Source organism: Musa acuminata, chromosome BXJ2-6, assembly GCF_036884655.1.
Source record: "Musa acuminata AAA Group cultivar baxijiao chromosome BXJ2-6, Cavendish_Baxijiao_AAA, whole genome shotgun sequence".
Taxonomy (NCBI): domain Eukaryota; kingdom Viridiplantae; phylum Streptophyta; class Magnoliopsida; order Zingiberales; family Musaceae; genus Musa; species Musa acuminata.
Window position 1 is genome coordinate 42133028 of NC_088343.1, and position 27705 is coordinate 42160732.

At 40.1% G+C, this 27705-nt stretch overlaps 4 protein-coding genes across 6 annotated transcripts; 2 read left to right on the top strand and 2 right to left on the bottom strand.

The window, feature by feature from the left end:
• Nucleotides 1–2367: 2367 nt before the first annotated feature.
• Nucleotides 2368–12146, bottom strand: LOC135615695 (succinate dehydrogenase [ubiquinone] flavoprotein subunit, mitochondrial-like). Its single transcript, XM_065114544.1, has 16 exons — nt 11922–12146; nt 10630–10794; nt 8994–9081; nt 7871–8017; nt 7638–7778; nt 7029–7114; nt 6852–6944; nt 6715–6778; nt 6380–6523; nt 6099–6286; nt 5831–6005; nt 5573–5743; nt 5326–5395; nt 5123–5243; nt 4992–5029; nt 2368–2671 (listed from the first exon to the last, which is right to left on the bottom strand). Exons 1-16 carry the CDS (start codon nt 12033–12035, stop codon nt 2569–2571), a joined length of 1908 nt encoding a protein of 635 aa, XP_064970616.1. The 5' UTR covers nt 12036–12146; the 3' UTR covers nt 2368–2568.
• Nucleotides 12147–13250: 1104 nt separating this feature from the next.
• LOC135615696 (glucan endo-1,3-beta-glucosidase 7-like) lies at nt 13251–15804 on the top strand. Its single transcript, XM_065114545.1, has 4 exons — nt 13251–13554; nt 13969–14975; nt 15058–15334; nt 15415–15804. Exons 1-4 carry the CDS (start codon nt 13485–13487, stop codon nt 15447–15449), a joined length of 1389 nt encoding a protein of 462 aa, XP_064970617.1. The 5' UTR covers nt 13251–13484; the 3' UTR covers nt 15450–15804.
• A 1293-nt stretch (nt 15805–17097) lies between these two features.
• Nucleotides 17098–24545, top strand: LOC103989594 (guanine nucleotide-binding protein subunit beta). Of its 3 annotated transcripts, XR_010488115.1 has the most exons (8): nt 17098–17232; nt 17348–17468; nt 17555–17649; nt 19148–19572; nt 20154–20517; nt 20799–20912; nt 21538–21697; nt 24302–24545. XR_010488115.1 is itself a non-coding variant. In XM_009408478.3 (7 exons), the coding sequence occupies exons 2-7, from the start codon at nt 17363–17365 to the stop codon at nt 21571–21573; spliced, it is 1140 nt and encodes a 379-aa protein (XP_009406753.2). In that variant the 5' UTR covers nt 17098–17232; nt 17348–17362; the 3' UTR covers nt 21574–21903. The 3 variants fall into 3 exon arrangements, 2 of the variants coding, with proteins under 2 accessions (XP_009406753.2, XP_009406754.2); XM_009408478.3 differs by lacking the exon at nt 24302–24545 and having other exon boundaries at nt 21538–21903; XM_009408479.3 differs by lacking the exon at nt 24302–24545 and having other exon boundaries at nt 17111–17232; nt 17302–17468; nt 21538–21903.
• On the bottom strand, nt 23483–26914 carry LOC135613994 (sulfite exporter TauE/SafE family protein 3-like). The gene is made up of 9 exons (XM_065110988.1): nt 26858–26914; nt 25986–26255; nt 25671–25899; nt 25419–25619; nt 24949–24982; nt 24645–24720; nt 24483–24569; nt 24312–24362; nt 23483–23671 (listed from the first exon to the last, which is right to left on the bottom strand). The coding sequence occupies exons 1-9, from the start codon at nt 26912–26914 to the stop codon at nt 23483–23485; spliced, it is 1194 nt and encodes a 397-aa protein (XP_064967060.1).
• Between the last annotated feature and the right edge of the window lie 791 nt (nt 26915–27705).

Genomic DNA, 27705 nt, shown 5'->3' on the forward strand with positions numbered 1-27705 from the left:
ACCCCAACCCAAACAGCGTCGTATCCAACTGTTTCGGTTCTCAGAAAGATGGAAGTCGACGACCCAAAATCCATCGTCTACGATTTGGCAAGGAAATAGAACAGCAGAGACGAAGCGAGGAGGAGTTCCATGGCATGGATTTGTCCGGACGAAACAGAGGTTATGGAAACAGAAAGCAAAATTGGAGGACGAAGATGGTGATGAAAGTATTTGGATTCAAGCACTCTTACGAGGCTGTCGACTCTTCCTCCTCCTTCTTCTCTTGGGCTTCTCCTGGTGTCGTTGCTGGCTCGGTCCTGCAGTGACTTCTTCCTTCTTCTCCGCAGCAGAGGATGCCGCCTTCGCCGCCGCTGCTTCCTTCTGCTCCTCTTCCTCTCCTGCAGCCCTTTCCACCCTCTTCTGCTTCTTCTCCCTCTTCTTGGGTTCTTCCACTTGATCATCATAATCATCATCATCATCATCTTCTTCTTCTTCTTCTGCCTCCTCCTCTTCTTCTTTCTCATCCTCTACTGCTAGTTTGCGGGGCCGGCCTCTCTTTCTTGGAGTACCTTGAGGTGTCGTCGATCCCTCGCCGCCGGTGATCTCCAGGGTGGATCTCTTCTTGGCTTTCTTCTTTCCCATATCCGATATCCTGTCTTTCCTGATCCTCCTCAAATCACAAAACAAGTGTTAACACCCAACCCAAACCCACACAGATCATCACCAACTCACTTGCCAAATCTGCTACTTGTCATTCAGAGTAAACCAGGAAAAGCTTATACATACATATATGAAATCTCTTCCTCATCGTCTCCCTGTTTCCCTATACTTTCTAAGGTGGTGGGAGGAGATTGATGGTAATAAGTGAACAGTCAAGAAAACTCTCAGAAACTTTGTAGCGACCACCTAATCCATGTCGCTGTCAGTTGTGTGTGTGGGTGTGTGTGGGGCGGGAAGGGAGGGGGGGAGTGGGGAGGGGAGGAGAAAACAAAGCAGAAAGGGTACGGACGGGGGGCGGTGGGGACTCCATATAGTATGAGAAGCACGTTGTTGCAGGATGCAGAGCAACATGGTATGGTGGCGCTGCAGGTTGCCGGTTCTACGCCTCGTGCTCGCCAACACAGGTTTGGAGCAGGTCAAGATTTAGACGCAGTCCTCACCTCCAAACCAAGCTGCTTTTTTCCTTTTCCTTATTTTATTTTTAGATCCCATGTGGTGATCGGAAGATCCATCAGGAAATGTTCATATCTATTTGTCAATGTAAATTGTGACATGATGATCATCACCGTTGACCAAATCACTTTTTTCATCATTTTAAATTATTAATTGCACATCAAGTCACATGCCACGAATCTTTATATACATATATATTTAGAGAGAGAGAGAGAGAGAGAGAGAGAGAGAGAGAGAGAGAGAGAGAGAGAGAATAAGAAGTGTGGAATTTTTGAATCCACTCGCTACCCATATTAAAATTATGATAGATTCTATACGCTGGACAATCAGAATCTATGATTACAAAAGAAGAAAAGAAAGAAAGAAAAATCTGAATTAGAAGCGTATGATCGGTTTTAGCAGCAAAGGAAGAAGAGGAGGGAGGGGGAGGGGGAGGGTGGAAGGTGCGGGCGGGGCGCCACCTGATCGAACAGAAGGCGCGGGGCCGGCGAGGCGATCTGACGGATCTTTCCACCGTTTAACGTGCTGCCCCCACCGGTAGATCTTGTCGTGGTGTCTCCGTCTACCTGTCCCTGCGCGCATCTTTCTGCTTGTCCTGTCCAACAGGAGTTCTCTCTCTCTCTGTCTCTCGAACGATCTCCTTGGACCATCGCCCTTCGCTCTCTCTCTGTCTCTCGAACGATCTCCTTGGACCACCGCCCTTCGCTAACTGGACCCCGACCGTGAGCTGTGTGGAAGATTGGACCCATGTCAGGCCAAAGCACTCTGGTGTTGCCGTGTACAGGGCTGAGATGGAAAGCCTGTTGGTCCCCGGATACGGTCCTCTTAAAAGAGTACTACTGATGCATGAGCGATTCTTTCTGCTGCCGTGCGTGCGTGCTTTTGGATAAACCATCTCGGGTTGGGCATGCCGGAGAGCAAATCCACCGAAACCAAACGAAGGTGTGATTTATAAGAGCACGAGAGAGACGAATAGATAGATAGATAGAGAGATAGAGCTCAAGTCTAAACTTCCTCAGATAAAAGAATTCCTTTCCTATCCAACCATGCTAAAGAATTATCTATGCTCACCTCAATTTGACTCGAGAACTCGAAAGATCCTTCACAACAGAAGCAGATCGAATTCTATTGTACTTTTACTAGCATGGATGAATCCATCGATCATATCAGCAACATCTGACAGGACCAAATGAGGAAAACCTATTGCGACGGTAATAATAACATAAATTGTTTCTTATTGAGATAGAGAAAGGGAGTGTGTTCATGATTTGTGATGCATTGTTGCTCTGCAACAGATCAACAAGGAAGGCGGATATCATCGCGATACAAGTTGAATGTTCTCAAATTTATTACACCTCGAAACTCTTGCAACTAAGTAAATGTCAAAAATTAATCACGGAAAGAAAATTCCAAGAATTAATATACACGTGCTTTCGGAGGGAATGATTCAATTTCATCATCCAAGGTGTTCATATGGACTGGCCTATTCGCTAGCCTGACCTTCTCTTTCTCCCAGTACCTATCAAAGGAAATAAGGAAAAGAAGAAAGTTGCATTAGAAATATGAATTACTTAAAAACAGATAGAAATGCATACTATCAGTGTCTTCGATCAGCAGGGTTGCATATCGACCGGGCACACTTAGTTTTAAAAAAAGCACCATCAAATATACTATTACAAAAATTTGTATCTGATTCCAAAAACGAAAAATTATGTGCAACTCTCTTTCTTCATTTCCTTGTCCAATTTCCCAAACTTGCAGGAAGATCAACTTTGTTCCGTTGGAAGCAAAGGTTTTATCCTAACATGAGGCCAGCTAGCTTTGCGTAGAAACTGTCAAAAAGAACACCACCTATCATCCGGTGTTGACCACCAAATCTGACGTAGCAGCACCTTTACAAATATGCATATTGCCGTGGTCCAAGCCATTATTCAAGATAACCTCCATACGGTGAGAACTACGTCACCAAACTGCCTTTATCAGAAGATTAATCAAAGTTGCTGGCATTTTTGCAATAACCAACAAGGGAATGTTCTGCTTGCTTCTAATTTATCATACTTGAACTGAAAAACCATAGCTCTCAGAACGTATCACATTCTCTTAGACGTGTTGGATTTTAAAAAGCAATTCATGCGCCTGCATATGCAAATGCGTGCAGTTCGAGCATGAGCTTATGCACCCAGACATATGAATGCTATCCATAAATCACACCACATCACCTATATATGATGCCAGTATGCGATGTTCATGATCCACACCTAAACAATATTGGCTTGTCAGCCAGACATGCAGCCATCAAAGTAGATTAAGCCTATTGGTCGAGCCAACCTAATGTATCGGATGGGAGCTCATTAATGGATCATATCCATAACCATGTTTGAGCAATGCCTATGAAGTAAATCATAACACATCACACCTTTAATACAGAAGTTAATCAAACATCAAGAGTTGAAATTAGCAGATAGAAAGTACTCCGTGTGTGTATGTGTGTGTTCACCAAATAGCACAAGCCACTGGATCAGATTGGAGCTTTACAGGATGTTGATTTTCAATTTAATCAATCCCACTTCCATATCTCATCTGATTGATGGCGGGATCAAAGTTGATCTGTCAGTTCAAAGTCAACCAATCAAACCCTTTTCCTTGGCTAGAATGTCATTTACAACTGATATCCACGTAATCCATTTACAATTGATCAGCCAAGGAGAGTCCGAATATACCCTAATTTCTTGGCTAGAATGTCATAACTCATTATACCATCCATTTCTCACCAATCAAAAACCTTTTGTCGCTTATCAACAGCGATTAAAAAAGAAGAGGAAAGATGAAATAATAGGCTAGCGACTATCACTATCAAACAAAATCACATCCTAAAGCCACAATTTATCATCTGGAGTAGGTTATGAGGTTAACAACCTATGGCTTTCTCCTTTTCTAATATCTCTTGTATAATGTTTAATATTTATTTCAGAAGACCAACATCAAATTATTATTCTTTTATTCTCTATTGTATAAAATTTTTCAAAGCAATCTTTAAGCTATATTCTTGTTCTTCTTTCTATTACATAATTTCTTATTTTTAAATTATTTTGCAGATTCCAAACCACATATCCAATCTGACCAATCCTGATCCTGATCCCCAAAACCAACACTGATTCAAATCCTGTGAATCATGATATCTAATGATTAAACAGATAAAGTACTAAAGCACGACTTCATGTCTTCAACTAACATTTATTTATACAGATATATTAATAAAACATGAAGTGACATGAGTTACAATGGAAATCTTTAGCTTTTAAGCAATCGATTATCTAATTCATCATGCAAATGCCCTCTAAGTGGATTATGTCAGAAATTCAATAGACATGAACCACTAAGTAGCCCAAAATCCCAAGCAGCAACAATGTATAACCTCACAAGCATTGCTATTCACATGACCAATTTTGCTTTTGCGCCTTAAATAGATACAGATGACATCTAACAGTCTATGGAGAACCAAACATTGAGGTCAACTGCTGAATTTTCCCAATATGTTAAAAATTCTAGGGTTAGGAGCACATTTCAACATCCATGCATATCAACTGCACAATTTCTAAATGCACGTTGAATGTCTCTGATGCCATAATGATAGAAGACATTTGATGACTATAAAAAGTTCATTTCCACATAAAGAAGAGTGATGTTGGAAACTTGTGAGTTTTCAGTTTCCACTAGACTAAGTATTTGCAGCACATATGACAAGGTAACCATGGAGTAATTTTAGAACTTTGCATTCTTTCTAAATATCCAAAGTCAAGATGCTAGTTTTACATAGAAAAACAGATATATATACTGACCCTAATGTGTGTTTCAGCCACTTCTCATCATCTCTTTTCTGCAAAAAAAAGAACATGTGGTGTAACGTCAAAGAAAAAACAACATTAAGCAGAGAAAATTGATCAGGCATCTCTCGAAAAGTAAATCCAACCGAAAAATCTTCACGAGCATGAGCCCCTCGACTTTCCTTTCTTGCCTCAGCTGAGTGCATAGTTATGCATGCATTTATCAAAAGATTTTCAAGCTCTATAGTCTCTATTAAATCAGAATTCCTACAAGCAAATGAAAATGTCAGAAGCCTTGAAAATAATTGTGAAATTATAAATGATGGATTCTGTGTGTAAATTAAACAACCATATCAAACTTCGATCACGGATTTTGACTTCATGAAAACTCTCCCAAGCCTTGTCAATCAACTGACAACCTAAAATTAAAGCCAGGGAATAACGTAATTAGCACTTAAACCACCAGAATAATATTCATCTGGCCGATGTGATTAGGTCATCTTTAAAAACTATACAAAATTCACAGTTACTAGGTGATATTAACCAAGAAACACAAAATATGAGAAAAGTTTCCCTCTTAAGGGAAGAGGATTTACCTTCTTCCAGAGTTTCTTGAGTTCGAAACACAGCAGCATTAGTTTGCATCACTCGTTGCATATTTAGACGAATTTTTGATGTTGGTAGTGAACCATTTGAGTTTCTCAATTTGTCCAGCCAAGCAATAGTCCTTTCTCCAGCATCTTCCTCAAGAGGCTTCTGTTTCTGCCCTGCAAATTCCATAAGGATATTTTCTTATGGCATTCAGTTCACACAATCAGTTGTACCTCACTTAAAAATGAATTACGAAGACATGCCTGGCTTGCAGATCTCTGCAACCCTGTTGGCGCAGGCTCTACCAAAAACAACTATATCAAGAAGGGAATTAGCACCAAGCCGATTAGCTCCATGAACTGATGCACAGGCTGCCTCTCCAGCAGCCATCAAACCAGGAACTACTGCATCTGGATCATCACCGTTTATACATACTACCTGAAAAACAAAACAAATGGTAGAACATAATTAAAAACATGCAATGAGAAAAGCTAAAAGTAGTTTCAGGATTGGTTCCATAAGCAAAAGTACCTCCCCATGGTAGTTTGTGGGTATGCCACCCATATTATAGTGAACTGTAGGCAAAACAGGGATTGGTTCCTTAGTGACATCAACACCAGCAAAGATAGCAGCAGTTTCAGATATCCCAGGAAGTCTTTCCTTGAGAACATCCGGAGGTAAATGATTCAGATGCAGATAAATGTGATCCTTCAGTGGTCCTGAGGAATATTAGAAAAAACCATATGACCTGACTCTATAGTTATAGGATTAACATCAAACAAAGATATTAGAAACTATCATTCAGTTCATACCTACACCACGACCTTCCCTTATTTCCATTGTCATAGATCTTGAAACCACATCACGTGATGCAAGATCCTTGGCTGTAGGAGCATACCGCTCCATAAACCGTTCACCTTCACTGTTCCTAAGGATACCACCTTCACCTCGAGATCCTAAAATGGCATTTGAAATAGGGAAATGTAATGAGACTAAGTTAATATTCTAAATTTTGTACATGGAAAGCAAACTAAGAAGTGTGCCTCCGAGATTTATTATATACATTAGACGATCACTATCAACATGAAGCCAACTATATTGTAGAAAGCAGAACTTGGAAGCAATATAACTACTACGGAGTACGAACCTTCAGTTATGAGACACCCAGCACCATATATGCCTGTAGGATGGAATTGTACAAACTCAAGATCCTGCAGGAAGACTAACCAGTCAAGCATGCCTGAAAACTTCATCTTCTTTTACCATGGAAACAAATGGACTAACCTGTAGTGGTAATCCAGCTCGTGCAACCATAGCATTTCCATCTCCAGTACATGTATGAGCAGAAGTCGCAGAAAAGTATGTTCTGCCATAGCCCTGTAACAAACAAAATGCAACTTAAAAATTAAAAAAAAAGTTGCTGTTAAATGGAAATATACATCACATGGTGAATATTAGTACCCCAGTGGCCAAGATCGTCTTGGCAGCACGAAAACGATGGAGGGTCCCATCTTCCATATTCAGTGCAATCACTCCCTGGCAAGCACCTGAAGCATAGTTGACAAACAATTGCAAGGCAAACAAGTAGATAAGAAGACACAAGTTATATACTAAATGTGATCATGTGGAAGTATCAAAATAAGTTGAATTTCTGCATGCATTCATCTAACAATATTTAGATCATAAATGATCATTTCAATAAAATTTTACTTAACAACCTGTGTTTCCTCAATATTACAATTTACACCTTCCTTTGTTCAACATTGCATCCTGGCCCCTGTATTTGTTTATGTAACTACATATTGCCATATATGGTAGAAATCCACTAGTTAAAAATGACTATAAGAGATTATCATTAAAATATTGCATTTTGAGTATTTGGATACCCAATGAAAATCTAATGAAAAAATTATTGATTTTCTCTTTTCCTCCAACCTCCAACCTCCAACCTAGCTTCCTCCAAAAACTCTGTTACCATAACTTATTTTCCTCATCTCTCCATCTTCCTTATCTTCGATCTGTGCCGCCTGCATATATACAAAATTATAGATAAATGACCTGTGCTCTTACCAGATTTATCCATGAGAAGGTCCAAAGCAAAGTATTCGACAAAAAACTGGGTGTTATGCTTCATTGCTTGCCCATAAAGTGTATGCAGTAAAGCATGACCAGTTCGATCAGCAGCACATGCACAACGATATGCCTGGCCACCTAAAATGCCAAAAAAGTCGAGAAGTTAGAGCCGAAGAATATGTACCAATAACTGGCTGAATGGAAATGCACAAGCACCAAGGCATTTTCACCTTTTCCAAAATCCAAACTTTGACCTCCAAAAGCCCGTTGATAAATTTTTCCATCTTCAGTCCTTGAGAAAGGCAACCCATAATTTTCTAACTCAATGACTGCTTTTGGTGCTTCTCTGCACATATACTGGATGGCATCCTGATCACCTGATGGAACACAAAACCAATTGCATGTCAAGAATATACATGTGTGTGCATTATGACCAAGCAAACTTAATATTAATCAAAGAGAAAACAGTGTTTAAGTTAAATATTACATTTCAAAGACAAGTATTCCATAAAACATTTCTTTGAGGACACAATGCAAGTTGGAAAAGCAGTAGGACTGGATTAGTTCTAGACAAAGTATGATTTAAATGTATGTTGAGTTGTTTGAAGACTAGCCATAGTTATTTAATTTTCTAGTGTTCACATTGCAACTATCATCAATTATTCTTATTCACAAAAAAGTGAAGAATTGATGAATTTGGACCAAATTCTAGGTTGAAATTAGATAGGAGTTTTGCTCATAGTGGCAGTTCTCGTTTTGTCGGTTGTTCTAGAATAAGAAACTTGAATCGATCTTAAACTTCTTAAGGTATACAGCTGACTGATATTAAGTGGTCAACTAGGAAGATATTTTCCTTCCTTTCAGAAACCAGTCAAGAATCCTAGGTGAAGTCAAATTGAATTCTGAAAGGAAGTTGTTCCTTTGGTGATTTATCATTATTTGAATAAATTTATGTGAGTTTACATTTGTTTTAAATGCCAATCACTTATTTTATTTATTCTACCTCTCTTTTTTCCCCATCTACTTCTGTTTTGTTCTTCTAAAATTGTATCTCTTATCATCATCTATTTACTATAATTCTGCAGAAGCAATTTCTCTGCTGTCTGTTCACTGCACTAAAATTTCTTTGTTTCTTAGCCATCATAGGAGCTGTTTATCTGCTTTTTGAATACATATCTGTCCCAGTTCTGATTCATTTTGCTCCTAACAAGTTTCTAGGTCTACTATGGGCCCTCATTTTGCTTTAGAATGTAGGTTTTCTGTACCATAAAATAAATATCCTGCAACTACTCCAAACGCATGCAAAAAAATTTTAAAAGTACCAAACACAAATTTCAATAGAAAGTTGATTACCTAGCCAGTCACTCCCTTTGACAGTATCATACATATGCCATCTCCAGTCATCTTCAGTCATATTTCCAAGAGCTGCATTTATACCACCCTGCTTTGGATGTATTGCCATGGTTAGCAACATACAAGCTCAACTAAACCACAAAAAGAAAGATAACAACAGCTTTAATAAAGAAAAATAAATCCTAGAAGCAGAAACAAAGAATCCATGCTATAAAAATCATCAACTATCTGAACAGGTCAATTATGTTTGTCTCAATAGGAACCTTTTATTCCAGTTGCACATAGTATGGCAAGTGATACTGGCAGTATTTATCTATAGGGAGAAAAACTTGGTAGCATCGTCTACAGAATGTGTATTTGCATCTTGTGTTCGGAATTTGCATCTTATAATCTGTCTCTCCAAATTGTTGTGGTCACTGGTCAGTATAGGAATGCATGCTGACAAGGATTTTGTCCCAGTGCAACAAATTCCAAGAATAATTACTGTCAACCCTAAAATGGTGGGAATTTTTAAGTAACTTGAGCCCTCACAACTTTTTATGAGATATCCTACATTTTCCTCTCTCTTTTTTCTCATTGACATAAAAGGTTTTTGGCTTGTTAAGGCAGCACTTCAAAACTAGCAGTACTTCTTGATGTTTTTCTTTTGAATGAAGTTTGCCAAGATGGGACATTGCAGCTTCTTGTTGTGTAAATCAACATTTCAGAAGGAACTTTTTCTTCTCATTTACTTTTTAGCATGTAATGCTTTATTTCGTTGTGTCATATTACTTAACTTTTTAGTTAGATGCTTGGATAAACTTATTGTTTGTCAAAGTCAAAATCCAACTGAGAATCTGAGATTTAAAAAATTGTGACCTTGCAGGGAAAACAAATTAGATAACATATAAACTGTTTACTTATTTCTTTAGTATGTCTATCCTGCAGGCAACCCTAATAATGCCAAATACAGATATCCTGCACTCTAACTATCATGGTAATTGTATACAAGTGGCATATAGAACAATTTTATCACAGACATTGAAAGAACTCAGTTATAGTTATCACAAACTTTGTTTTCAGTGACATGACATTTTGAATTGATAGTTAACTTAAGTAACCAAGTGTCAACTTGGCAAAGATTATCATGACACAAAAGGACCCCTACGCTGCAACAGGCCCCAGCTATAATAGTTCCCTGAAAACAGATGACCTTGCAGGTCCTGTATATAGATCAACTGCCTCAGTGGTAATAGAATGGTCTTGCAGTCCTAAATAGCTGGGGAGTTTGGCTTCAACCATCTTTTGAACCAAACAGGTAGAATAGGGATGTTGGACAGGCAAATCATGGTGTCAATCTTTTTCTTGTACACAAACTCTGTCTTGGTTTTGTTGTACGACTGTTCAATTGCCTATTTGTCATTTAATAGGTTGATATAAATGATTCTATAAGCATTTTCTTTTCATTAAGCAACAAAAAGAAAATTAAATAAATAAATAAAGCAATAATTTTCAAATTTTCTTTCTTTTTTCTTGCTATATAATTCATATCATTTTAATAAATAGGTCCTCATGATAAATTCACGATGTATAATCAATATCAATGTTTGTGAAGAAAAATTTAATACGAAGATTCTCGGTTTTGACATTTGAGAACCTGTGCTGCAACTGTATGGGAGCGAGTAGGGAAGAGCTTGGTAATGCAAGCTGTGTTAAAGCCATGCTCCGAGAGACCAATGGCTGCTCTTAGACCTGCACCTCCAGCCCCTACGACGACAGCATCATATGTGTGATTGACAATGGTGTACGAATTCCGCCCATCCTAAATCACAAGCCAAAGGAAAAAACATTGTCATTAGCTATGAAATCAATGTGGCTATCGCAATAGCAGAAATGAGATGCGTTTTAGAAAGAACAAATAGCTAAAAGACAAGGATGAACTCATGTTATAGAAAACATCACAAAGAAATAAACCTAAAAAGAAGAAAGCAGATGAAGCATTAGTTGAAATGCAGCCATGAGGATTAACTCATGTTTAAGTAAACATCATAAAAAAACAAACCTAAAGAAAAGAAAGAAGAACCAAAAGCTGAAATGCATTTATATGATAGAAATTAGTCTAACGTACATAACATTTTAATCCACATCAGTCTAAGCCATATGATGAGAAAAAAAAATCAGTCTAATCAAAACAAAACAGTATCAAACTACCAAATAGATGAAGAAGTACTAAATTAATTAGTAACATAATTATTATTTTGGGAGATTTCTGTTGGCAACCTCTTTTTGCTATTTACAACATCATTTTAAGAACTTTTAATATTCCTCAGATACCCTTTACAAATGGATATAAATGCCCCCAACTCATCATTTAATTCCAACAAACTCTTTCAACTCTTATCATAAAACATCTATTTTCTTTCCTTATTATTATTATTATCGTCAGAGCATTTTCATTGTCAGTGTCATAAAATGATGAAAAAAATATAATATGATAAACGAAAGGTAGTGGAAATTAAGGGTATGATTGGTAATTTAGGGGGGCTCTATTTAGTAAAAATATATTTTATTCATTTTAGTGGTTGTATGAAATAAGGTGTTGCCAATAGCAAAAGAAGGGAATGCCAACAATCTCCTTCTTTATTGCGGACGCAGCTTTAACAAATCCAAAACCCTTTTGATTACAGGAGCATTGCGGGTCAACATATCACTGGAAGATGGGAAGAAAACAGAAATCACTCGGGGACCAAAAATAGAGCTAGATAGATGATAAAGGAGTACGACGATCGCGATCATACGTGATAAGGAAGGCCAACAGAAATGCCAACAAAGATAGGGAACTTTTGAACGAATTCGAAAAGAAGCAAAAGGCGAGTTGGATTTCAGCGCTCCGATCCATAAAAAAGAGGTGTAACGAGAACCCTAACCATAACGGATCAAGACGCATACCGAGCCGGTGGAGAGGTTTCTGGAGGCCGACTGGGAGGAACGGATCGATGCGCCGCCGATCGACGCCTTGTTCGATGGAAAGCGGAGAGCCCGCGACACGCAGCTGCGCCACATCTCTCTCTCTCTCAGAACGAGGGGGACGAACGCAAATACGGCGATGGAGATCGATCGAGGCGGGCTGGTGCACGCCGGCGGTGGTACGCTACGGCTGCGGTGTAATAGGGGCGTGTAGTTAGTCGTCGCAGAGTAATTATAGTGTGGAAACTCCCACGTATGACCTTGTTTCACCTCTAAATAACGAGACTGCCACTTGCACGGCACGCCTCGTCCGGGCTCCGTCAATCCATCAAATTGGTTCCTAAAATTGAACTTGGATTCGAATCGATTCCTAAACATTTGATTTTTGTGTGATTATTGGTCTGAATTCTATTAAGATATCTGACATGATTTAACGAGCATGTCTGCTGATACTAATAACAAAAAAACTATTTGTTGGTGAACTGATGCGCGAGGAGTCAACACGGTTTGGTCAAAGAGTCAATGTCCAGAGTTCTCGATCGATCAGAAGAAATATTGGAGTCGACTGGATTGAGGGTCGGACTATCGACATGGAAGGTGTCTCTTGGTTGGGATGATCGTGCCTCGGGGGTGGTCGAGCTCCTGCATAAAATGCCATCGTCGGGGGTTTCTGACTTTCGCCCATTATAGATTAAGTTAGTGGTCGTTGTTTTCTTTTTTTTTTCTCTGTCTCCTGACCTGATGCCGGTCAGAGACTTTTATATTATTGCGCGGGGATCGATCGTACGTGGATTTGACATAGCAATTGATCCTCGCATGACGAGATGGTATCGTTGTTCGATCGTCGCTCGGTATGCACGGAACGACACCATACGATGTCGTCCTGAGCTTTTCGAGACAGAACTTACCGAGGGGGTGCCTCCCTGTATGGGTCTCGGATGCGATGTTGACTTAACAAGGGTGTGATGCGATGCGAACCGGAACGTAACTGAAATTTAAAATATATTTTATCACTATCATTTAGAATTCACGAGGAAGGACGTCTATCTCAAGTAACACCGTATCATCCCATCGACTCCTACGCCTTAGCATTGACACTTCCACTCTCCTGTGGTCATATATCCATCCCCTGTCACTGCAATATCCCTGAGATCACAAGAGCCAAGCTGGAGCATGAGATATCTCCCAATTGTAATGTAAGGAAGGATTCAGAACGATTATTTATTACTACGTACGTGACGGGGCATTGCTCGGTCCACCGGGACGGACGCTCGCTTTCTTGCGTGCAGCGCAGCACGTGGCCACTGGATTCGTGTTCGCCTCGCCTTTACCCCCGACATCACCAGCCGGTTCCCACTGGAAGTTAGAAAAAGGGTCGTCTTCTTCTTCTTCTTCCATGCTTTCCTTTCTCTTTTACCGATTTGATTGAGAATTATTGGAATCGTGTTCCTTTTTACCTCACGTCTCTGCCATATAAAGCGCAGCTTCTTTAATCGAGCAACATCTTTCACTCTACTTTCTGAGCTGCTTGGAGTCTCTGACGCCATGGCTTTGAGGAATTCTCTGTCCATCGTGATCGCTGCTTGGAGTCTCTTTCTTGCCGTACCGTTCGCCAGTAAGCTTTTTCCTGCTTACTCTGTTTTTGCTCCGAAGATTCCGAGGGAAGATGATGTAGTTAAGTTGAATAAACACTTTTCCATTTTTTTAATGGAAAAAAGCAGAGATCTTTGATCAGGTTATGTGAAATTTGGAGTTTTTTAAGCTTCTGATTGACTCTTTCTCGTCCTCTGATCGAAAGAGTCGCACTTGTTCAATTTAAGTTAAGAAGTCTTGTTCTTACCAAGCGAACTGTGAAAAGGAAGACGATTGAGCAAGAAATTATTTGAGGTTTTATTGATCTTACATGTGTAGCAATTGTTGTTTTTATGTCTCCAATTCTGGAGATGCGAGGAAAAAGAGTGTTCTTGATGCAAATTCGAGGAGTTTTTATGGATTAATTGGTTGTTCTGTTTTGATTTGTCGATGGAAGAGTCGCAGTCGTTCATCGGGGTGAACTACGGGCAGGTGGCGGATAACCTGCCGCCGCCTGAGGAGACGGCGCGGCTTCTCAAGTCCACCACTATCTCCAAGGTCCGCCTTTACGGCGCGGATCCGGCAATCCTCCGTGCGCTCGCCGGCACCGACATTTCCGTGGTCATCGGCGCCGCCAACGGCGACATCGCCTCCCTGGCTTCCGATCCCTCCGCCGCCACCAACTGGGTCTCCGCCAACGTCCTCCCTTTCGTCCCCGCCACCTCTATCTCCGTCGTCGCCGTTGGCAACGAGGCCCTCACCTCTGGCGACGCCACTCTCGCCTCCCAGCTCCTCCCGGCCATGCAGAACATGTACAACGCACTCTCCGCCGCCGCGCCCTCCGCCGGCATCAAGGTCTCCACCGTCCACATCATGACGATCCTTGCCCAGTCCGATCCGCCCTCATCCGGAGCCTTCCACGCCGACCTCGTGCCGGCCCTCAAGGGCGTGCTCGCTTTCCTGCAGAAGACGGGGGCGCCCTTCATGATCAACCCCTACCCCTACTTCGCCTACCGGAGCGACCCGCGGCCGGAGACACTCGCCTTCTGCCTCTTCCAGCCCAACGCCGGGCGGCACGACGCCGGCTCGGGAGTTACCTATATGAACATGTTCGACGCGCAGCTGGACGGGGTGGGGTCGGCGGTGGCGGCGGTGGGCTTCAAGGGAGCAGAGATCGTGGTGGCAGAGACGGGGTGGCCGTACCGTGGGGACGAGGGGGAAGTAGGGGCGACGGTGGAGAACGCCCGAGCCTACAACGGCGGTCTGGTGTCGCACCTGCGCTCCCTGGCGGGCACGCCCATGGCGCCCGGGAAGTCGGTGGACACATACATCTTCGCTCTCTACGACGAGGACCTGAAGCCCGGGCCAACCTCGGAGCGCTCCTTCGGCCTCTTCCACCCTGACCTCACCCCCACCTACGACATCGGTCTCGCGAGGTCGTCCTCCTCCTCCACCCCCGCCCAGGTCAGGAAAAAGACGTGTAGCTGAACTGAACACGAGTTGTACAGCCGTGTGATGCTGATCGTTTGGTGGATATGGAACGCAGGGGAACGGCACGTCAGTGCCGAGGGCGGCGGCTGCGAAGGGGTGGTGCGTGCCGAGGGAGGGAGCGACGGACGCGGAGCTGCAGGCGAACCTGGACTACGCGTGCGGGCAGCCGGGAGTGGACTGCCGTCCGATCCAGGAGGGCGGAGCGTGCTACCTCCCCAACACCGTCCGATCGCACGCCGCGTACGCCATGAACCAGTTCTACCAGGCATCCGGCCGCAACTCCTGGGACTGCGGCTTCAGCGACTCCGCCGTCCTCACCACCGACAACCCCAGTACGTCCAAATCTGACGGCCATGATTCATGCTACACATTGTCTTCACATTAATTAATGCTATTTTGTTCTGGGATGCAGGTTACGCGACCTGTGTGTATGCTGGAGGCCAGTGAGACGAAGCTGCCAAGACTGGGAACTGTCTTTGATGCAGAGAAGAATAAAAAGAAGATTAGCTTTTGTTAGCTTAAAGATGGTGGTGTGCTTAGTGGTGGGCGCAGGAGATGCGTGGAATCTAGAAAGTTGGGTTAAGGAGACTTCCTTCGAGTCCGTCTTCCCAATTATCGAAGGTGAGGTGGAAGTTTGGAGTCTCTCTCTCTCTCTCTCTCTCTCTCTCCGTGTGATGGCTATCTCATGAACCATATGATTGTACTACCTCTTCTTCCACGGACTGCATTAAATTTCCCATGTTCCTGTGATCGAATAATGGAATAGTGAATGTAAGTTGTGCTGTTGTTGACTTTTACCGCATGTAATAGTGCCTCTAACTTGTGCTGATAAAACAACCAGAAATGCGTGTTTATTTTCAGCAACGTTATCAGCTTTCACAGCACAAAACAGAGCAAAGCTTAATTAAGAAGGCTTCATATCATAATGCCCTGATTAAAATGTGAAAACATGTGCCTGAGCTCAACACTTTTACAAGCTCAATGTTTATGAACATCATCAGATGCCTTAGTGGAAGGGAGCAGAGATTTGGAAGCTGATTCGGTGGCTTTTTGTCTTAAGGATATATGCCTAAGAATCTTCAACTTTTGTTGTATTAAAAGCGTTCAGTAGAAAGGATTGGATTCACCATCCACATAATTGGATTTAAGACTAGTGCATGTGATTATATATATATATATATATATAGGTGAATTGGTGAAAAAAATCTGTTAGTTTGATAAATTCTCATATGGTTTTGAAAAATTTTCGCAAAGCTTCACTGGTTGTGTAAAAATAATAATTTACTCCTAATAAATTTAAAAATTTATTTTCGACTCACGTCTGTACCTCTTCATTGTGCCACTCAAAGCTCTCGCACGAGATTATATTATCGCTTATAACTTTGGTTGCCCATCTTAATCTATAATCCTCATACGAGAGTTTATTATTATACCTTTATTGCTAATTACAAAGAGGTTGTATAGTTTTCTTATACCTCTTTCTTGTCGGTATGGCCTTCTCACACTCATTACTTACCATTGGTCGTGGGCAAGATAGGATGAGGAGAGGGCAGCTCATAGTCTCCATTATTGGTTGTGGAGATTACACCCCCATCGTAGGTCTAGCGGGATTTAATGAGAATTATTATACTTTCATCACTAAATGTGTTCAGGGAGTGGTCCACAAGCCGAAAGTCAATGACCAACAAGGATAAAATTATTATTTTGAAAGAAAAAGACGTTCACAGATAATTTTTTTAAATTTGAGATTTTATTTAAAAAATTTTAGGAATTTTTTAAAGAATTCATCCTCCATATATAAGAAAAAGATGACTCTTTTATAGTTTTTCAAATTCCAGCTGAATTCTCTTGAATTAATTGGATACATTTAAATTTAAGTAAATTTTGAATGCAGCAAATTCATGTATTTCTATCTCCTGTTTATCTTAATAATCTAATGGTGTTGAGATTCGCTCTCATTGGTTGATGATCATCGTGGTGCTTTATGATCCGTGCTTACGCGGATTTGAAGCAACAACCGGTGATCCGACGTCCTCGTACTGGATTAATTGTGCGACGCGGCGCATAGAAAGAGATCGAGCGCGTGGAGATAGAATCGTCCGACGTAAGCACGCACTCGTCTTCTCTTCTCTTCGCCTTCCCCCACACCTCTCCCGTGGTCGTCCTTCTGTCCTCGCATTCATCCTCAAGCCCCCGCGCGTGTTCGATTTCTGCTATTTTCTGCTCCAAGGTACGAATTTGTGGTCTGGAAATGACGGATCCGGGTGCTATTGATATCTGGTGATGTTAATCGTGACAGGAGACCGTTGATTCCTTGTCTTTTTCTTTGGGTTTGTTGGAGCTAGGGTTTGGGTTCGTCGATGTCGGTTGCGGAGCTGAAGGAGCGGCACATAGCCGCGACGGCTACGGTCAATTCTCTGAGGGAGCGGTTGAAGCAGAGGAGGCAGTTGCTTCTTGATACTGATGGTCGAATTGGCTTTCCTAATTTTCTAAATTTAAATTGTTTTTTTTTTCTCCTCTCTAGCGGTTTATGTTTTGTGCTGATATTGTAGTGGCGGCGTTTGCTAAGAGCCAAGGGAGATCGGCGATCAGTTTTAGCTCCACGGATCTGATTTGCTGCAGGACCTTGCAGGGCCACACTGGCAAGGTATTCTGATCGTTTTTGCTTACTTTTGCTAAAGATGAAATAATTTGATTGATTGGATTTTGTGGTTCGTTTGGAACTTTTTATAGCATCTCATTCATGACGTTCCTTAAGTGTGTGTACCTTTAACAAAAATCAGTCTTTCCTCTGCATGTGCCTTTCACATATTTGGTAGTAAAGAATTACATTGAACTTGGATGGACATTTGTAAGCCATGATTTATGATTCTCCTTATATATGTATATATTCTTATCAGGTTGCTGTCCTAATCTGACGAAGTTGGAGGAGAAATGGGAAAAACCAAATACTTAGTAATGAAACTCCCTTCATTTTTAATGACAATAAATTAAATAGAGATTCTGATTTTGCTACTTTGGTGACTTGGTATAAGAAGTGACACGCTGACTTAGTCAAAAGTAGGCTAAGACTTAGATTGACTTGTAAAAGACACTTCAACTACCGTTAACTTGGGCTTGAGTTATCTGGGTTCTTATTACAAGTATTCCATCTATGTTATTAAGCTTACTTCATTTGTAATAGTAAAATGAAGCCAAACCGTGAAAAATTGTTTTAGTCCATTGAGATTCTGACTTTGGCTTCACTGGTGGCATGCATGTGATATAAATGACATTCGTTTACTCCTCTTCCACTCGCAGAATTTAAAGCTTTTTTGTTTTGTGTGTGGGATCAAATATCTTTGGATGTCCATGCTAGTTCAGTGAGGACCCTTAATATCAACCCTCACGTTCCCCATAAATGTTTATAGGTGAAATGAACTTATTGACATTTATAAAGTGGAAGAATGTGATATCATTATGATGTTGATAGATACCTCGTCTTAATTCATAGGTCTAGGGAAGCCTTCGAGTATATCCACACTATTAGAGGTCATTCAATTTAGTGTTGATTGGGGACCCAAGTATGAGAATGCTCACCAGAGCTTCTTGTTTCCATTTGGAAGACATTGCTATACTACTAGTTTTAGGTATGTATTGGATGCAACTTGTAAATGAGACCTAAGGTCGAAGAGAGAAGGTAATGAAGGCTGATATGAAATACAACAATTACGATGTCAAACAAGAAACTGTAATGTTCCAACTGTTTGGGATAGTTGTTAGCTGGCCAGAGTTGTTACCTAGTTGCTGTTATTGGAGACAACAACAACAAGCCATAATGTAACACTCATTGTTGTTTGGATGATATAACATACTAGCTATGTTTTCTGTCTATTTGGAGATTCAACCACATCTATCTTTTCATGCCATTGAGCTCTACTGAGGGCAATCTGTTAATGGTTTTTTCTCAATAAAGTCTTCTAGGCTAGCTTATTTAAGTAAAGAAATGGAAAAAGAAAAGGGTAGTGAACTGCTTGATTAGAATTGTTCAGCTAAAATTTTGTCTCCACAAGGTGACCTTGATATTTGTACAATCTTCCTAAATTCTTTTCATATTGTGACCTCTTCTAGGGACTGATCAAATTTTTTTCTAAGATATCTGTCAGGTTTATTCATTGGACTGGACACCTGAAAGGAATCGGATAGTTAGTGCTTCTCAGGATGGGAGACTGATTGTATGGAATGCTTTAACGAGTCAGAAAACACATGCTATAAAACTTCAGTGCCCCTGGGTCATGACCTGTGCATTTGCACCGAATGGGCAGTCTGTTGCATGTGGAGGACTTGACAGTGCCTGCTCTATTTTCAATCTCAATTCTCAAGTTGACAGAGATGGCAACATTCCAGTTTCAAGGATACTTACCGGGCACAAGGGCTATGTGTATTCTTGTCAGTATGTTCCAGATCAAGAAACTCGCTTGATTACCAGTTCAGGCGATCAAACATGTGTTCTGTGGGATGTCACAACTGGCCAAAGGATTTCTGTTTTTGGTGGTGAATTTCCTTCAGGACACACAGCTGATGTATTGAGGTGGTAGCTTTTTATATCATACAATTACATTAAGTCATGTAACATTTCATAAACTTAAAATTGAATTAAAGTGCCAAAGCTGAAATATTTAGCTGTAGTTTTTTCTTCTGGACATGATGTAGCAGCTGATTCTTTGGGGCAGTTAAGTCAGGTTATCTTTTCCCTTTTCGGCTGTTTGATTTGTATTACCTGGTGTCATTTGAAAAAAATAACTAAACAAGAAAAGTGTGTGCCATGATGTGTTACAATGTTTGGCCTACCAGTAAATACTGGTCTGACCATTTATTTGAAATTATGATTTAAGATTTACTACTATAGATATTTCTATGTACGAAAGCTTTTGTCCACCATGCGAGCTTGTTTTTCCCACCTTTTGTTATAAATTCAGAGGAAGTGGTTGCCATGAAGGTCTTGTCATCCTTGAAATTACACATTTACATGTTTTAGAAAACTTGCATTTTTATGAAATGATGTCCAATGAAGCAATATCTGTCCATGAGCTTTTCATATTCCCTATTCTTGCACACTCTGGTATGACACTATCCCTTTTAATGCAATATCTTTTTTTTTTTTTTCTACAGTGTCTCAATTAACAGTTCAAACTCGAACATGTTTGTCTCTGGTTCATGTGATATGACTGCTCGATTATGGGATACTCGAATTGCTAGTCGGGCAGTTGGGACATACCATGGTCACCAGGGTGATGTTAACACTGTCAAGTTCTTCCCTGATGGGCAGAGATTTGGGACTGGCTCTGATGACAGTACATGCAGGTTATATGACATGAGAACTGGGCACCAGCTTCAGGTGTACAGTCAACAGCATGAAGGTGATGACAATGATGTTCCAATTGTCACATCCATTGCCTTCTCTATATCAGGAAGACTTCTATTCGCTGGATACTCCAGTGGTGACTGTTATGTGTGGGATACACTAATGGCTGAGGTATGAATCATCTATGCCAATTGGAAAAACATAATCTTCTATATGATTGAGCACAAAAGCAACTCAAATGTAATTCCTGATTCCCAATATTTCCCTCCCAAAAGGGAGAAAATAGCAAAACAGAAGGAAACGATGCACATGCAGCTGCACATGCATTGTTAAACATCAACCATATGTGTAAAAAATAACATCAACCATATGTGTGCCTGATTGATTTTTTAAATTCAGATGCTAACATGTGAAATTTGATTATGGTATCTCCATTTTCATTTACTCTGTAGGTGGTTCTGAATTTGGGAACATCTCAGAATTCTCATGAGGCCCGCATAAGCTGCTTAGGTTTGTCTTCTGATGGTAGTGCTTTATGCACAGGAAGCTGGGACAAGAACTTAAAGGTGAATTTTCAAATGTTTCTTATAGTTTCTTAAAGGTGAATATATAAGTTTCTTATATATCTTGAAGACATGTTGAGGGTCCTTTTCAAATGCCTATTTGATAAATACACTGTTATCACTCCCTGATGTGAATTTTTAGGATTGGATTTTACTTCTGGTTTTCAAGTTGCATGACATGTATAACTCTAACTAGCTTTTGCATAAGGAGTCTGATTAGTGCTCAAAGGTTGGCACTGTTAGGCTGTAGTCCACCATCTTTTTGATACTTTGGGTTTTATCCTGTTCAACCACCTATACAACCATAAGGAGAAACATTGTCTTTCCTTCTATACTAATTCTTCCTGTTCCTGTTATTTCCAGTAGTATGGTATCTCCATTTCCTTTTTGCTTGAAACTTGAACCCGAAAGGGTGACTTGAATTTTATAGTCAGTATGATGGTTGACATTTTAAACCTATGGGTTGGAGTTCCAAAAATGTTTGAGCTTCAGTTTTATATAAAATATGTTCAAGCAAGCATCAATGAGTTATATCTGTGGCTCAAGATGCTAATTTATCTTGCAAAGATACATTGAGTTCGAGGTTGCTTCAGTTCCAGTATACTCAGACAGCTTATTGTTCTGGCAGATTTGGGCGTTTGGAGGGCATAGGAAGGTTATCTGAGTCTCGTCATTGGTATTGATGATGCGAGCCTTTGAGGATATCAATGTGAAGCTTAACTTGCACTACTTGCAAAGAACAAACGTTGCACGCACGTTGGAGTCAGTTTGTTGTATCCTCGACTCAAGTAGGAAATCTCCTCATATCTTTCCCCCTCATATTTTCTGCTTGTTGTGGTGCATTCTGTAATTCTGTTGTTATTACTCGGAAGGAATTGTGATTCAAACTTTGTTGTTCTTTCTGATGTCTTTGTGCTCTTTCTGGTGTTTATCATGGATAAGCACTAATCTAAATTTGTTTACATCTCTTGTGCTAAAGACTTTTCGGGATTTAGGATGCGTACATTCTTTATTTCTTTTCCTCATTATTTTGACATAAAAAGTATGAGCACATTTCAACAGATTTTTAATAATAGTGACAGAGGTCCAATTATAGAAACTAGCAGCTTTTCTTTGTCTAGCTCAACAGTGCAGTTTGATCTTCGTTTGTTGCATCGAATTATTTATGTAGTTATTTATCTAATGTTTGGTAACAGCAAAAATGTTATGCAGGGTAATTACTTGGAACCATGCAATGAACTAGCTACTCATAAGAAGCTTCATGAGTGACAGGTGCAACTATGTAAAGAGCTGAAGAAAAGGGTTTTTTCCCTTTATTTTAAGAGTATTAATTAAGGCTTAAGTCCTACATTTAGTTCTGGACAACTAAAATGAAGAACTCTTCATCAGAAAAAAATAGGATTTTTTTGGGTGAAGAGAAAGAAAGAACATGAAGTCACCTGCTTAAATTTTCAAGATGCATCATCTTGAAAGGAGCTATTAGGAACAGTAGCACAAATTCTCAAAACCCATGTGTTGTCTCCTTTCTAACTTTTCCACCATGTGTGCCACAACAACACCTCCTGTAGCAACCCAAAGCAATATATTAGACATCCAAAATGATTGAGACTTCAAAGCATCAGAATCAAGACTGTCCTTACCTAGACTGATGGCGCTAACAAAGATGGTCAAGGCTAGAATGAAGATGATTAAGGAAGCTCGGCCTAGGAGTATAATTAGTCTTCGGATCATGTGCTGGTCTGTGAAAGCCGCAATGATAGAGAGGAACACAAAGTATGCAACTGCAGAAACATGAACTTTAGTTTCTGTCAGTAGACAAAATGATTCCACAAGTTTAGCAGTTGATATTACACTGCTTTTGTGTTGAAATGCTGAGTACGTACCAAATGGGACTGGAAAACAATGAAGCAGATAATACTGGATGACAGATGTTGATGATGAGAATGTCGTTACAAATGTTGATGTTGCACTGGAAACCTGTAAAATTAAAACTCTCAGAAGCTGTTCTGAAGACAACAATTATCAGACATGTCAAGTTTTATTAAATTAGGTCATGATTGTTTTTTCTTTTGAGGGGTAGAGAGAGAGATGGTCATGAACTTGATCTGCCTCAGTTGATAGACATCATAGTTTACTTTTAGTAGGTTAGGATGTGTAATAGTCATCATCCTATTTAGGCAAGACTTCTTTTTTGAAAAGAAAAGACTACTCAGTGCTAATTTGATTGTAGTCAAGGAGGTGGAAAGTGTATCATGTATACCTGAGGAACTTTTGAGCAGTATTGCAGTGCTTGGCAAATTTTAATTCTGAACCTTACATAAAACTTTGACCGAAATGATCCTGATTTCTAGGGTATAAAGGCTTGAAAATTAGATCATTTCGTCAGGAAAAAATAACTTGAATGTATGCAGAAAGAAAATAAAAACAAAAGAATTTTCCTTTAGAAACAATTCAATTCTTGAACTGTATTATGATTTATTCTGTAAATCCTAGCTTAGTTTCCATGTTCAGAATAGCAAATTTAGGTCATAAATCATAAGTAGTCCAAGGAATACTATGCAACTTTGATTTTGTCAAGAGAATAGAACCTGTCGAGGAACTCCCATTTCAAGAAACAATGGTTCAAGGATGAGCCCTCCTCCAAACCCAAGCAGCTGATGAATCTTCCGTTTGGTTTCTAGGTTGCCCCTTGAGGCAATGGTTCTCTTTCCTTCACAGAGGCAGATAGTTTCATTGATTGTGATAGCAACAACAATTGGCACCTTCATGACAATAGTATCCAAACAATTACCTACACTGAAGTATATCAAATAGCTAATTCTTTTACATACGGGAGAATAAGATAGAGCATCTTTGTATCAAATTGCTAATTTGCGAGCGTAAAAAACTGTTTTTAGACAAGTATTACCAGGTAGGTATGGGTCAGTGATAAGGGTGGTAGGTGGTTTCAAAGTGTTCTCAATTCGTGATAAAAAAGGAGCAACAATGAAAAATTGAATAGGAAGCTTAGTTTCCCATAGATTGTAGCTGATGAATGGAGCATATGAAATCGCTTGTTTTAAAAGTGGTTGATACTGGTACAATTACTTGAGATTAGTTTCTTTTCTTTTTATGTTGGGTCATCATTTCTGTCCTTGGAATATTAATGGGTAATTCTATGCATGTTTTTGTTAGATATTATGATTTTGGTTCTATCACTGATATTTCTTTTGGACCAGGGACACACAATGATGCAGTACACACACACACACACACACACACACACACACACCTGAAATCATGAATCTGAAATTGATGCAATCAGAAGTAGCATCATTGTCGAGTTCATTGTCTTCTTAATCAAACACAGACATATACAGAATTTGATCACAACATTTCATTGATTTATGTAGGAGGCCATACCTGCATGATGTTTAGAACCCAATACTCTGTGGAGCACCGTGTGGTGTATGTCTGCACAAGAATCTCATATAGAAGTGACTCATTATGGATGGATAAGACAATATCCTAGCTTATAATGGTCTCTATTCTCTTTTTTCTCACTATTGGAATTTTGACAATTTGTATTCCCACCTTGACTATCTGGACTGCCACAAATGCTGCCCATACGGATGAAAGAACTGTTAGTTCCTTCCAGTAGATGTTATCCTTTATAAGTAGCTGCAGTATAATATTGACTGGTATTAAACAGTGTCATTCTACATGGAGAATTAAAAGGCTGTCTTTAGATGCTACCTCATCATCTGATGAAGTTCTACATTGTGGATTAGCAGGAGAGCCCCAGGGAGTGCCTTGTATTCCAGTTCTGCACCTGGTAACATTTTACAGGCAAAATATGAATTGAAACTCTTCTGAAAAGAAACACCCAAAAAAAAAGAAAAAAGAAACATCTGATCTGGTTTTTATTACATTCTCTACAATTAGTTGGTTCAAACAATGTGTTAAGAAGAGAGTATGGTATAAGTTTGTCTTTTCCTTGATCAACTGCCATCTATGAGTTCATTATCACAGAAATATTCATATTAACTGCTTTACATACCATTTCTTTGTGAGGCCTAGAGATTTGTAGCTTCCTGAAATCCAAATAAATCTTCAAATCAAAATGCATGCTTGAGGGAATTTTACAGTTGACAGCAATAAGCAAAGAGGCGTACACTTTTCATAATGGATTCCTGTTTCCATGTTTCTACTCCTTTGAACAGTGCTTTTGTTTATGTACCTAACACCAAGAGTTTACAACTGATCAGTGCCTTTATATAGGGAACAAAGAAACATATCTGCTTTGTAAACTTAGGGTTACTTGCTACTGACATTTATTTTTCTGAAAGGGTAGCTTAGTTCCTACTGCAGGATATGAACACACTTGATAATTAGCTTTCTTCTATTGAGAGGGGAAATCTTTATATGAACATGATCAGCAATTGTAGTCAATGTGATATTAAAGCATGTTGCATCAAAAACAAAAAAGCGACTGAGAGGAAGAACATATGGGATGGCCTAAAAGATTACCTAGGAAGTGGATGATGAGGAAGACAGTGAGCATCCAATCTGGAAAGATTATATTCAAAGCAACTCCAATGCTGATGCCCAACATAATCATGGGCTGAAACAACAGAGCTAGATCATAGTCAATGATTGGTAAGTCCATGGTTGGGTGCCTCAGTCTCAGGTTGTAGTATACTGTTGTTCCTGCAGCACCCATGATCATGCCTGCAGCAAAACAGGAAAATATTAATCTTCACAAAAACTAGTGCAGTTCACAGCTTAGTTCTGAATTCCTCTTGACTATTAAAAGTAGGTTGAAATTATTGTTCATCTGCATGCTTGTTGACTTCCACTTGGAAATGGCTGTTGATGTCTTGGGGTCAAATCCAATGATCAAGGGGAGCATGGGCACAAAGATCCCTCCAACGCCACCAATGCTGCCAAGAGCTGCACCAACAAACCCAATGATGGATCCCAGCACCACCCACCGGCTGAGCTCCATGACCTGACTCCATCCACAAACCATTTCAGCTTAAGAAGAAGAATAGTTAAGTGAGAAGAGTGTTGTGATAGGTCACATAATGGCCAAACATGATTGTAAGAAGATTCTTCTCCTCCATTATTGGGTAAAGAATGGAAGAGGTTGGTGAGGAGATCCTTGGAATCCTTCTCTCCAATCTCTTCGTCATTCATGCTGCTACTGCTGCTGGTAGCTGTGTCAAATGGCCTCTTTGCGAAGGCCTCTTGTTCTGCAATGCCTGGCTGAAACACAGAAGCAGAACTGCTGCACACCACCACTGGGCTTCCTGTTTCTTCCACCCTTAACCTTTTTCCAAAAGCACCAATGAAGCTTTTGTTTCTCTAAAATTAAGCCAGAAGAATGGTGGTGACGATGGTGCTTCGGCACTGAGCTATTACTTGCTCTCCTCTCTTTTTCTAGCTAAGTTCTTCCCACTGTTGTCATCTGTAGCTGTTCTAATAGATAGAGATGATGGCTGAATGAGTTCGTCTTGTCGTGACCGTGTGTCTTGATCGAGGTAATTACAAATTACTTCTTGTGATTAGATCCTTTTAACATTTTATTGGTGATTTAAAGCAAGTATTTTTTCTTTTCATTACCTATTTCAACCTTATCATTAAGGATATATATATATATATATATATATATATATATATAAATAATATATCGATCAATGAAACAAAAATATTTTTTTGTTATAGGACTTATAAAATAAATTAGATAGTAAAAAAGACAAGTTAATGTACAATGTTCACTAACATAGGACAAGAGATATAATTATAAAATTTGGATCATATATTTAATTATTTTTATGAATATATTAATTTGTATATAATATTTTAAAAATTATAATGCAAGATTATTAATAGATGAGAGCAATGGTGATAATATTACATTAGTATATTAGTGATTTGGAAGATTACGATTTGAATTTTGAAAATACCGTGGCGAAGTTTCCCGCGGTTTTATGCTTTAACAGCCCAACCGCCCCCGTCCCCATTCCCCATCTCGATTCTTCACTCTCCTCGCCCTCAAAGCCGCCCTTCCTCCGCTCCTCTCCGCCGCCGTCAATGGCGGTAGCCAGGCATCCAGGACCCGTCGCCAAAGGTCCAAAGATCTTTCAGAAAGGTGGCCTCCACGAGGCCAAAGGTGACCCGTCGCCAAAGGTGGCCTTCTCTTCTCCGCATCTGAAAGCTCTCCTGAAACGCCGTCTTGCTTTCCAGTGCCTCCCCTCTCTTTGCTGGCTACGATATCTATAGGTGTTGCGAATTCCTCAACTTCTTGTCCGTCGTCGTCTCATAACAGGCGTCGCCATTCCTAATGGTACTGACGCCCGCATTGGTATAACTACTCCTCTAGCTGTTCGGTGAAATGCTGATATGGAGGTGTCTCTCCATACTTTGGGGTCGGCGTGATCGATGGGGTATTGAGAGGTTTATGACTCCGGAAGTCGTTGAGCTTCTTGATTTGGACTCTACTGCCAGGGCGACGGAGGGTTTGGATCCACAGGAGTGTGATGTGCTCTTGAACTTTTCCTCCAACGTAATGGCCGTTGATGAAAAATCCATTGGTTAGCTAAAACTTTTGTTCTTTGATGCTACAGAAAGTTTGCCTGTGCATATCAGTAAGCAGCATCATGAGGACAAACAAAGGTCACGAGGCATGCACCAAGGTTGGTTTCATCACTCAAAACTCGGCTCATCTAGGTTGCAAAGGTTTACTTTCGTATTGTGACCTTTTTCCCATCAACTTCGTACTATCTGGCAGTTTGAACCCAATACATGACACTAA

Coding starts and splice junctions, on each gene's coding strand:
- LOC103989594 (XM_009408478.3), top strand. CDS start 17,363: ATGTCGGTTGCGGAGCTGAAGGAGCGGCACATAGCCGCGACGGCTACG. Junction 17,650..19,147: donor TGCAGGGCCACACTGGCAAG/GTATTCTGATCG, acceptor GATATCTGTCAG/GTTTATTCATTGGACTGGAC. Junction 20,913..21,537: donor GCTGGGACAAGAACTTAAAG/GTGAATTTTCAA, acceptor TTGTTCTGGCAG/ATTTGGGCGTTTGGAGGGCA.
- LOC135613994 (XM_065110988.1), bottom strand. CDS start 26,914: ATGGGGACGGGGGCGGTTGGGCTGTTAAAGCATAAAACCGCGGGAAAC. Junction 24,721..24,948: donor CTAGGCCTCACAAAGAAATG/GTATGTAAAGCA, acceptor AAATGTTACCAG/GTGCAGAACTGGAATACAAG. Junction 24,363..24,482: donor TGGCAGTCCAGATAGTCAAG/GTGGGAATACAA, acceptor ATTCTTGTGCAG/ACATACACCACACGGTGCTC.
- LOC135615695 (XM_065114544.1), bottom strand. CDS start 12,035: ATGTGGCGCAGCTGCGTGTCGCGGGCTCTCCGCTTTCCATCGAACAAG. Junction 5,744..5,830: donor TGCAGAGATCTGCAAGCCAG/GCATGTCTTCGT, acceptor TGGAATTTGCAG/GGCAGAAACAGAAGCCTCTT. Junction 5,030..5,122: donor ATGCTCGTGAAGATTTTTCG/GTTGGATTTACT, acceptor TTTTTTTTGCAG/AAAAGAGATGATGAGAAGTG.
- LOC135615696 (XM_065114545.1), top strand. CDS start 13,485: ATGGCTTTGAGGAATTCTCTGTCCATCGTGATCGCTGCTTGGAGTCTC. Junction 14,976..15,057: donor CCTCCTCCACCCCCGCCCAG/GTCAGGAAAAAG, acceptor TATGGAACGCAG/GGGAACGGCACGTCAGTGCC. Junction 15,335..15,414: donor CCTCACCACCGACAACCCCA/GTACGTCCAAAT, acceptor TCTGGGATGCAG/GTTACGCGACCTGTGTGTAT.